This window comes from Rhinoraja longicauda, chromosome 18, assembly GCF_053455715.1.
Source record: "Rhinoraja longicauda isolate Sanriku21f chromosome 18, sRhiLon1.1, whole genome shotgun sequence".
Taxonomy (NCBI): Eukaryota; Metazoa; Chordata; class Chondrichthyes; order Rajiformes; family Arhynchobatidae; genus Rhinoraja; species Rhinoraja longicauda.
Genome location: NC_135970.1, coordinates 3215857 through 3227328, shown reverse-complemented (window position 1 = coordinate 3227328; position 11472 = coordinate 3215857). Strand labels below are relative to the sequence as shown.

At 46.8% G+C, this 11472-nt stretch overlaps 1 protein-coding gene across 3 annotated transcripts; it reads left to right on the top strand.

The window, feature by feature from the left end:
• The first annotated feature begins 3300 nt into the window (after positions 1-3300).
• calca (calcitonin/calcitonin-related polypeptide, alpha) lies at positions 3301-11240 on the top strand. Of its 3 annotated transcripts, XM_078414709.1 has the most exons (5): positions 3307-3340; positions 4643-4732; positions 7040-7174; positions 9710-9886; positions 10741-11240. In XM_078414709.1, the coding sequence occupies exons 2-4, from the start codon at positions 4647-4649 to the stop codon at positions 9867-9869; spliced, it is 381 nt and encodes a 126-aa protein (XP_078270835.1). In that variant the 5' UTR covers positions 3307-3340; positions 4643-4646; the 3' UTR covers positions 9870-9886; positions 10741-11240. The 3 variants fall into 3 exon arrangements, with proteins under 3 accessions (XP_078270834.1, XP_078270835.1, XP_078270833.1); XM_078414708.1 differs by lacking the exons at positions 9710-9886; positions 10741-11240 and adding an exon at positions 7904-8304 and having other exon boundaries at positions 3301-3340; positions 4646-4732; XM_078414707.1 differs by lacking the exons at positions 9710-9886; positions 10741-11240 and adding an exon at positions 7904-8304.
• The last annotated feature ends 232 nt before the right edge of the window (positions 11241-11472 follow it).

The window sequence follows — 11472 nt, the reverse complement described above, 5'->3', positions numbered from 1 at the left end:
TTCTTCATGAAAGCAAGCAGAAAGGCCCCAGCTAAATACATAGTTCTCCCGACTGTTTCCGCACCAATTCAATTTAAACCGGTCCAACCGTCTTAATACATTAATTGATCAAATTATCCAAGGCGTTGCTCGTTTATTTTTTAGAATACCGATTTTCCGAATGCTTTGAGAAATTGTGCAGACGCGAGAAACAAAAAAGACTTGGATGGAGTTGAGCGGATCGGAGTGTAATGCCAACTGATGCATGCACAAAGAGATGGGTAAAAATAAAAACGCCGCACCCGCATTATTTCCCCAGACTTGCACAGTGATGAGTTGTCTTTTGGCTGCTTTCCCGGTACCCTCCATTACTCCCGGTGTGAATCCAGATCTAACTTTTCTAGTGCGTATCATTAGTAAAATATCATGAAATTATGTTTAGCAGAGGTCGTTTCACCTTTTCTATATGCAGTTGGTAGCGTGCACGTAAACAATTTCCGGGTTACAAGACGCCGCGCCACGAAGGGTAGACTCTAGCGCCGATCAAAGTCACAAACACTTCGCTTGTGTCCACGTTTTCCAAAGTTATGTTTTTTTGAACAGCGCAAAGAAAAAATAAATTCAATGGGACATCCAATGTCAGGATAGTTTGGTTGAATGTGCCTTCACTTTTGTTTCGGGTGGGATGCCTGGTTTTCAAAATGGGACCATAGCAGATGGGGTTATATTTCAGACATCCACGTTAAATACTCTCACGATCAGAGAGTAAACATTATTACTATTGTTTGAAATTGAAGTCAAGTATTTCTCGCCCAAATGCATATTGTATTCCGCATTTGGAAAGGGGGGGGGGGGGGGAAGTGTGTACCATCGAGTGTGCACAGTAGAATGTGCACAGATTTAGATTTTTAGATTTAGAGATAGAGCGTGGAAACAGGCCCTTCGGCCCATCGAGTCCGTGCCGCCCAGCGATCCCCGCACATTAACAATATCCTACACACACTAGGGACATTTTTTTTACATTTACCCAGTCAATTAACCTACATACCTGCACGTCTTTGGAGTGTGGGAGGAAACCGAAGATCTCGAAGAAAACCCACGCAGGTCACGGGGAGAACGTACAAACTCCGTACAGACGGCGCCCGTAGTCAGGATCGAACCCGAGTCTCCGGCGCTGCATTCGCTGTAAGGCAACAACTCTACCGCTGCGCCACCGTGCACAGTAGAATGTACATGCACAGTTTAAAATATATATATATATTTTTTAATTTTATTATCAAAAATTATTTATTCAATTACGATACAAAACCAAACCGTGGAAACACACTCACCACCATAGTACAAAATCATCAAATTATCTAGGACGCTAAATTTTCAAGTAACTATAATACAATCCTTTTTGAGGTTACATTCCACCTAGAGTGTGCACAGTGGAGTATACATAGTGAATTGTATACACTGTATTTTATACAGTGGAGTGTACATAGTGAATTGTGTACACAGTATTTTATACAGTGGAGTGTACATAGTGAATTGTGTATACAGTAGTATATACAGTGGAGTACACATAGTGAATTGTATACACTGTAGTGTATACAGTGGAGTGTACATCGTGAATCGTATACACTGTAGGGTACACAGTGGAGTGTGTACAATAGAGTGCACATAGTGAACTGTACCCAGTAGAGTGTACACAGTAGAGTATGCACAATGAAGGGTACATGGCAGAGTATGCAAAGTGGTGTGCACGCTAGCGTGCAGAGTGGACTGTACACAGCAGAATGTACACAGCGGAATGTCCGGTAGAATAGGCACAACAGTGGAGTGTACACAGCGGAGTATAAACAGTGGAGTGTACACCATAGTGTGAACGGGTGAGTGTATACAGTGAACTGTACACAGCAGTGTATGCACAGTTTTTGAAATTAAACTGATAAGAAAATATACGCACTTGATCTTAGCCAGAGTGTGTGCACAGTGGAGGTGTGAAAGACGTGTGCACAGTGGAGTGTATACAGTAGAGCACATAGTATAGTGTATACGGTATAGTGTGCAGGGCGGGTGTGCACAGTGGAGTGTACACAGTAGAGTGTATACGGTATAGTGTGCAGGGCGGGTGTGCATACAGTAGAGCACATAGTTGTTTTTTTGTTGTTTTTTAAAAAAAAATTTAATTTATGCATTTTTATTATAACAATTGAGCTCACAAAAAATTAGTCATTTAACCCATACAGTTAATCATATAGCAAACATTTATATAATTAATCAAAATGAAGTGACTTTCAAAGTGATTTTGTTACTACATATTTACACTCTGTAGCGACCTTCATTCAAGGGATAACATGAAACTAGTAGAGCACATAGTATAGTGTATACGGTATAGTGTGCAGGGCGGGTGTGCACAGTAGAGTGTACATGGTATAGTGTATACGGTGTAGTGTGCAGGGCGGGTGTGCACAGTGGAGTGTACACAGTAGAGTGTACACTGTATAGTGTGCAGGGCGGGTGTGCACAGTGGAGTGCATACAGTGGAGTGTACACAGTAGAGTGTACACGGTATAGTGTGCAGGGCGGGTGTGCACAGTGGAGTGTACACAGTGGAGTGTACACAGTAGAGTGTATACGGTATAGTGTGCAGGGCGGGTGTGCACAGTGGAGTGTACACAGTGGAGTGTGCACAGTAGAGTGTATACGGTATAGTGTACACGGTATAGTGTGAAGGGCGGGTGTGCACAGTGGAGTGTATACAGTAGAGTGTATACGGTATAGTGTACACGGTAGAGTGTAGACGGTGTAGTGTGCAGGGCGGGTGTGCACAGTGGAGTGTATACAGTAGAGTGTACACGGTATAGTGAGCCGAGTGGCGTGGCCCGTGTGTGTGGGTTGCGGCAGAGGAAGGCGCTTGCAATGGAAGGGGGAGGCGGCAGGCGTCGCTCTGCACGAAGTGACTGCTCTTTGCTGATCCACCCCGGCTGGCATTTAAAAGTCACGTAATGTTACTTTTTTTGGGAACCACAAAAAAAAACCTGATTGATCGAGATGATTTTCCAGACCGTTCATTAATCGTGTGATTTGCTTTATGTTAAATGACCTCAAAGCCAGTAAACCTGTATCGACTGTTTCACGTGATATATAACTTTGTGAATGAACGCCGACGTCAATGGCAGGGCTAGGCACTGAGAGGGCAGAGTGGTGTGGGCTGGATCCATGATTGGCAGAACGTTGACGAGCGACACCCACTCTCAGCGCCGCGCCAGAGCCGGCGGCGGGGGCTATAAAAGGATAGGGTCTGGACAGCCAACAGCCAAGCTAAAGCAGAAACTTGCTTCCTCATTTCTTCCCAAAGAAAGGCATTGTGCAGGTAAGGTGGAAGCTGTTTGCTGCATCTCTATGCATGTTTGTGAACTATTGGTTATTCCACAAGCCTCGCTTGTGTTTGCCGCACTTTCATTGGACTTTTCCAATTATGGGCAAACTTTGGTCAGCCTGACATTATTTCAGATAGATTCGAAATCCTTCTATTAAAGGATTGTTGATGTTCTTTTAACTCGAGGGATGCTGAGTTGAACTCCAAGATATTATTTCTATTGGGGTTTAATCATCGAGGTAGATTTGTTGTGAACCATTTAATGCTTTTGCAACGTGTGCGAATGCATCTCACTACAGTGCGCTTCTTTCTAACGTGTTATAATTTGCATGTTAGTCTTTTTTTGTTTTGGGAAATGACTTGCAAAGCCCGAATTTGTCAAAATACCAAGTCATCAATCTCTAGATCCGGCAAGTGAACGCTATAGTTTTGTTTAAGTAACAAAATGTAAAGTGCATTTTGTGGAGACGTTTGGCAAAGGTGGCCCGGCCATTCCGGACTGCATTTCTGTCTTCTCCCGGTCACTTTAACCACTGTCCGTACCCTTTTCCGAACGGTGATTGAGGGCAGTGATTGTGGACGGATACCGGCGGATCGGCTGCAGTGGGAGTGGGCAGAGAGATCATTGGCCACACTCTCAGTTTCATTAAATTATTGCTCAGAACTTGTTCAGAATTGCGTCCTTGCCGTGTAGCCGATCCTTGACGTGTGCGGGGCCGAACTCTAATCCCATTAGCGAAATTGATAATTCATTATACAATCCATTACTTAAGCAGGCAAGTCTGATCGATTGTGATATGCAACAGGAGAGCTGAGTGGAAGTGTAATTATCAGTGAGAGAGATGTGGTCGGGCAGAAGCAAATATTCCTTCCCATATCAGTGTCCGAGTGAAGATGCCAACATAACAAAGCGCTTTATTAAAAGGAGGGATCACTGAACCCTCTACCGGGCAGGCAGCGTTTGTGGGAATGAAACCCATTTATCAGTTTCATAGACACCTGCAGAGTTGGCAGTGCATCCAGCTTTTAATTTAGATTTCCACCACTGCATTTCCTGTGTTTTTTTTTAGCACAAGTGCATGATTAATTTTTCCAACATTCTCTTTGTGCACTGGTGCTGATTGGGTCTTTTGCATTGGGCTCCACGCCAACAATTACGTGTTTCATCCGGATAATGATGTTGAATCCCAAAGACCATGGTCTGGGCCGGCAGCGGCGCTGTGGTGCGATGTTGGTGTAGGGGGAGCGGGGCTCGGGGCTGTTCCTGGAATAACAATGCATTTGTCCTCTCTCCAGAAGCATGGCTCTCCTCCGGATCTCCGCTTTCCTTGTGGTTTACGCCGTTTTTACTTGTCAGATAAACCGCTCCCACGCAGTTCCTGTCAGGTAGGTTCCCCATCATTCTCTGGCAACGCTGCTCCGATGTGTTTTAGGGAAGAAGGCACACCCGGCCTTCAATGGTAGTTATGTAGCAACGATTGAAGTGCTGTAGTGGCTAGAACGTATCATTGAAGTGTTTGGGTACCATAATGGTTACACAGTTCATTCTGAGCAATCCACAGAACAAAAATAAAGCGGCAATGTTTAAAAGGTGTAATTGCCTATTTATGTAATGAATTTATTCTTTTGCAAAGAAGCCAAATAGTAATTGGGAGCAGAATTATAAAAATATCGGGATTTTGTTGAAGTACTTTGAATGCGATAAGGATTGTTTTCAAATTCATTGCAACCCCTACTTTAAGCAAAGCTTTGTTGGGGTAGAGCAGAGGCGTTGGCGGCGGGAGTGGGAAGGGTGGGGGTGGTTGTGTGCAGTCGGGGTCACGGGCTAAAAGGCTTCAGTTTTAGCCCGGAGCCTGAGTGCAAATCTCTCTCGACTGCTTCTGCCGGGCGGGCGGGCGGGCGGGCGGGGATATCATCTGGATGTGTCCTAATCTCTGGTGGGTGAAGATGAAAGAACGAAGGCATTGTTTCGGAATCCCGGGGGGTTGATCATTGAATACAGGCCAGAACAGTATCATTTCCTGTAGAAACAAAGCGCTGCAGTTGCGGGTTTGCACCACAGAAAGACACAAAGTGCTGGAGTACTTGATATCCTTTCCTCCGTCAGGATTGCAAGAGTCTGAGGCAGCAGCTCTCTGCTGACTGACTGCAGATGTTTCCGACATTCCGGCATAGTCTGGAAGTTTGGGACTTTGTACAAAGCTGCTCGTTGTACGCAAATCTTTCTTTGCATAGAAAGCCACAGTGGTGGAGTAACTCAGCGGGCCAGGCACAGCACGGATAGGCGATATCGTGGGGTCCAGACCCTGCTTCTGTTTGTGGTAGGGAGGAAAAAGCTGGATGAGAGGAGGGGAGGGACACCTCCACTACACGCACTGACCCGAAACGTCAGCTATCCATGTTCTCCACAGATGATGCATGACCCGCTGAGTTACTCCAGCACTTTGTGGCTTATGTGTTGTTGTAAACCAGCATCTGCAGTTCCTCGTGTCTACATTTATTTGCATCGAACCTTGGGGCCCCAAAGTGTTTCACGTCCAATGAGGTCCAAACATGACAATATAATCAACCCGCAGTGGGATAAATGGCCAGGAAATTCACCACAGGACCACAAATAGCATTTAGAAGATTGAGGGGGGATCTTATAGAAACGTACAGAATTCTTAAGGGGTTGGACAGGCTAGATGCAGGAAGATTGTTCCCGATGTTGGGGAAGTCCAGAACCAGGGGTCACAGTTTAAGGATAAGGGGGAAGTCTTTTAGGACCGAGATGAGAAAGTTTTTTTTCACACAGAGAGTGGTGAATCTGTGGAATTCTCTGCCACAGAAGGTAGTTGAGGCCAATTCATTGGCTATATTTAAGAGGGAGTTAGATGTGGCCCTTGTGGCTAAAGGGATCAGGGGGTATGGAGAGAAGGCAGTTGGATGATCAGCCATGATCATATTGAATGGCGGTGCTGGCTCGAAGGGCCGAATGGCCTACTCCTGCACCTATTTTCTATGTTTCTATGTTTCTATAAAGCACCTGAGCGGGCAGCTCCTCCATTTGTTAAATAATGCCTTGGGTCCGAGAGCGAGTGGCACTGTCCCCTCTCTACACAGACACCACTGCCCTGTCCACTGCGGAGCCCCGGCGCTAGAGTAGGCGCTCATGTGTCCGGCGTGCTGCTTCATGACTGACTCAGCGCTAAAGCGCCACCGCGAATCCAAGACAAACCCCTCAGTGCCAAGAAATCACACAATGCAGGCTGCGCGCCTCGTAGAACCAAGAGGCGTATTTGACAGCGAGGAGGGCGCTTTGCCTCAGATCTCCGGGCAAGGTCTACACTACACTACAGTATGTGTATATCCCTGCTCTTCCAGTTGGTTGTCCATCCCACACTGATGTAGCGGGTGGAGCCGCGGCCTCGCAGCGCCGGAGACCCGGGTTCAATCCCGCCCTCGGCTGCTGTCTGTGGGTTTCTCCCGGGTGCTCCGGTTTCCTGCCCATCCCAACGCCGAGCGAGGTTGTAGATTAATTGGCCCTAGTGTGTAGCGAGTGGATGAGAAAGTGGGATAACATAGAACTGGTGTGGACGGCTGATCGATGGTCGGCATGGACTCGGTGGGCCGAAGGGCCTGTTTCCATGCTGTATCTGTAAACTACACCAGATGTGCACATGTACCGCAACTGACTGTGAGCTTGTGACTTAGAGCGATGCTGGAGTCATCGACGGACAGGGTGGCGCTGAATGACTACGAGATCCGACGGCTTCTGAACGCGCTGGTGAAGGAGTTCATGCAGATGATGGCGGAGGAACTGGAGCAACAAGTGCCTGCTGCCAACAGGTAAGACGGACGCCTTCACCTGCGCCGCCCTCCGGTGCTGGGTACGGCCCGGGAGAGTCACCTCGGTAAACCTGCTCTTAAATAAGTCGAGTGATCCCGACCAGAGTCTCTCTGCGGCTGGTTGTTGAGATAGTGAAGTGTTGTTGAAGCCTCGCCATGTTGCTTCCTCGTGACAACAAAGTCTTGGTAGTTGTTGAGCCATTGGTTTGGCCCCTGATGTTTAATCTGGATTCATTCCACGAAAGTCAACGCAAATGGCACATGTTTGACAATTTGAGCGAATGAGTAGATATATTTGGGTCAAAAGGTATGTTTTTAATAACCAGAATAACGCTAAATAAGTTCAGTTATCATAAACTTGCATGGGAGGACATTGAGGTTAAGGTATGCTTGCAAATTACGGTAATCTAATAAGGAATGTTTTGCATGGACCCAAGACGTGGACGCGAGTTGTTTTGCAATGTTGATGAATGCATGCACCAGCTTTGTATGAAGCTGTTTTAAGTTTCGGATCGACAAGGAACAGAAAACGCATGCAATATTGTCATTGTCATTGCAACATCCGTTGATATAACCGGAATGGCCGGCAGAAGTATCGAGCATTGGTCTCCCAAACACGTTAACGTTGCATGTAGACGGGCGGTGGGCCCCAGGCGAGCGTGTACACGCCGACCTGCATGATCCGCATGCGTTGTCATGAGATTGTCTTTTGCATGTTTCTCTCTGCAGCTTGGATAGTCCCATTGTCAAACGGTGCACGAGTCTCAGCACTTGTGTGGTGGGAAAGTTGTCCCAGGAATTGCACAAATTGCAGACCATCCAGCGCACAGACGTGGGGGCCTCGACTCCTGGCAAGAAAAGAACCCTCCCCGCCAGGCTGGAAAAACAACTCTATGCAACCTACGGAGAGGCTTTTGAAAGCGCCTGATCGTTTCTTGTGATGCATGGATCTCAAATGCGCTTTGTGTTGTTTCGCCTCTGTTTGTGACACAGAATGCTAGAAATGGACATGCATTAGAAAACAGCATCTTAATAAACAATTACTTTTGCTTAAGTTGATTTTTCTCATTATACAGTGTGATCGTCCTTCGTGGCTCTGCAGTGTGCCATTAAATTGAATGCTTTTCGTTTGTGCATGCAACGGTTATTTGTCCAATAAACTTATTTTTCTACCAGACATTATGTTCTTTGCGACTGAGGGATTTTAGCTGCCGTGTAGGATGTCTCGCGGGAAACCCGTGATTTAATAAGCAGTCTTACAAATGCCCAGTAAATTACTTTAGAAAAACGCCAATACGCACCTTAATTTATATTCCAATATCATGTTTAATTGCAGCTAAATGACACGTATAAAGCAGGCCTCGTGACAATTAGTTGTCACTTCAAAAAATTATTTTATTTCTCAGCTAAATGATGCGATTTTGATGTCAGGGCTTAAATCGTGTAGCTTAACACTGTGTCGTTGTAATGAATGTGTGGTAATAACTGGTAACTGAATACAAACTCGAATGTTTCTCAGCAGGTAAGAATGAATACCTCCCCTCCCCTGTAAGATCTTGTAGTCTTTCTTGTAGTCTTTCTTTTAGTCTTGCTGTAAGTATTTACCTTCGGCTCTTCACTGGAACGTTCAAACGTAAAAAGATTGGGATTAAAATAAAGGGAGAACCTAACAATGTCCTTCTAGTAAACGCATCAGACCGCAGACTTAATGCCCACAGCAACGAGAATCACAGCAACTAACTTCAGATATTTCGGACTAATATGAACGTTCTTTAGTTACTTTCTTTAAAATACTACCACGATTAGTTGTTGATACAAGGAACTGCAGGTGCTTGAATTCGGGGCGAAACACAAGCTGCCGGAGAGACTTAACAGATCAGGAGGGAATGAAATGAGACTGAGAGGTGATGACCCGAACCATTGCCCGTACATTTCCCTCCACAGATGCTGCCTGACCCGCTGAGTTCCTCCGGCGCTTTGTGTTTTGGGATTAAAATAAAGGGAGGGGAAAAGTAATTTGGTGTGCACATGTCTGCATTTGGTTTAATGGATGATCTTCCTCCCCTCCTCCCTCTATCCCCCCCCCCCTCTCCCTCCCCTACCCCCCCCCTCTCTCCCCCCCTCTCTCTCTCCCCCCCTTGTATTTTGACGACTTGAATCAATGGGAAAGGAGACACGCGAGTATAGGAGAGGGAGGGGTGAAGGTGCAGGATGTGGGCTAGGGTGGGTGTGGCGTAGACCATGTAGAACCATGTAGACCTTGAACACCAACTTCAACTGTGGGCCGAATGGACTGTCTCCCTGCTGTAAGTATTTACCTTCGGCTCTTCACTAGAACGTTCAACCGTAAAAAGATTGGGATTAAAATAAAGGGAGGGGAAAAGTAATTTGGTGTGCACATGTCTGCATTTGGTTTAATGGATGATCTTCCTCCCCTCCTCCCTCTATCCCCCCCCTCTCCCTCCCCTACCCCCCCCTCTCTCCCCCCTCTCTATCTCCCCCCCCCCCCTCTCCCCCCCCTCCCATGTGATGCAGTGTCCCAGTGGAGAAGCGAGCCTGTAAAACAGCCACGTGTGCCACTCACCGTCTCGCCGACTTCCTCAGCCGGGCTGGGGCAATGGGAAACAGCGACTTTGTTCCTACTGATGTCGGAGCCAATACCTTCGGAAGGCGAAGAAGGAACGTCCAGCTGTAGATTATCTCAGGGAACTGGTAAATAATGGCTCGGGTTTCGAAACCAGTTGGCGGATTGTGCATGCTCCCGTTTCAACGTAACTCACAATCTTGCCCCAGGAACTGCAGGCGCTGGAACCTGGAGCAAAGCACAAAGTGCCGGAGGGTCGGGCAGCATCTGTGGAGAGGAGTGGACCGGCGACCTTTCGGGTCGAGACTCTTCCACACTGATTGTAGTTTGGGGAGAGGGGAGAAAGCTGGAAAAGAGAAACGGGGACGAGACCCGGCAAGTGACAGGTGGATACAGACGAAGGTGGAGTAAGTGACAAAACTAGCGGTGAGGAGGGGAGATGAGTGAAATGTAAAGCCACAGGGAGGGATATAGGAGGGGGTAGTAGGTGGGAGAATTGTGTGCACGTCGGTGGAGAGAGCGGTGGGCACGGGTGCCGTTGGGTGCTAAACTATCCAACTAGAGTACTGACAGAATGTGTGGTACACTACAGGCGTATGCACCCCTGTAATACTGACAAACACACACTGGAGATCCTGCAGTCTGGACAAGGGTATCCACCCGAAACATCACCTATTCATGATCTCCAGAGATGCTGCCTGACCCACTGAGTTACTCCAGGACTGTGTCTTTTTTCAGAACTAGCATCTGCAGTTCCGGGAGTGATTCCCCAAACCCGGCCGTGACCCTCACACCCAAACTGAGAAGGGTCTCGACCCGCAACGTCACCCATTCCATCCATCCAGAGATGCTGCCTGACCCGCTGAGTTACTCCAGCACTTTGTGTCTATCTTCCGTTTAAACCAGCATCTGCAGTTCCTTCCTGCACACTCACTAAGTCAATACTTGATGGCTGATCCTCTGTGCCGTTGGTGTTTTGCAGGTAGAAAACAACACCTGACGAGGCAAAGTTCTTCCCTACTGATAGATGTCGCTTGGCTTGCTTCCTTCACCGCCGGAGCTCAGAGAACAATTGCGCTTGGAACTTGTTACACATTTCATTTTGAGGACTGTCCGAACTTTCCTTTTTTATTTTGTTTCCAACCCCTATCCCGTTAATCCTCCTGATTATTATATCAATTACTTCCTAAGTGTATCGTAGAGCAAGACGTGGCTTTTACACCACATCAGGTTTTCTACCACCGATATTTGATGGTCTGTAAATGTTATTTAATTCCGCTTGGGCACAGCGCGCAAATGTGACTTTCAGCTGTGTGCTGTTAGAACTCGGTCTCGATCAGAATCTCGGGGATATGATAAATGTTGCCTCTCAAGGCATGTATGTAAAATACTGTGTGTTGTGCCTTGATGTAAAACGCTATAAATTACATGATTGTACAGTATATTAATGACACCTTAAATATTGTATCAATTGTGACATTCGCAAGATTAAAATATTTTCGATATATTGAAGTTGGCGTACTTTACATAGGGACAACCCTGTTTGGAGTGAACAGTTTGCTGTGTTAAAGTTGGTGTCACGCAGTCATACAGCACGAAAACAGGCCCTTGGACCCAACTTGCCCATGATGCCCCATCTACACTGCCCCACCTGCCGCGTTTGGCCCATTTCTCCCAAAACCTTTCCTATCCATGTACCTGGCCAAATGCCTTT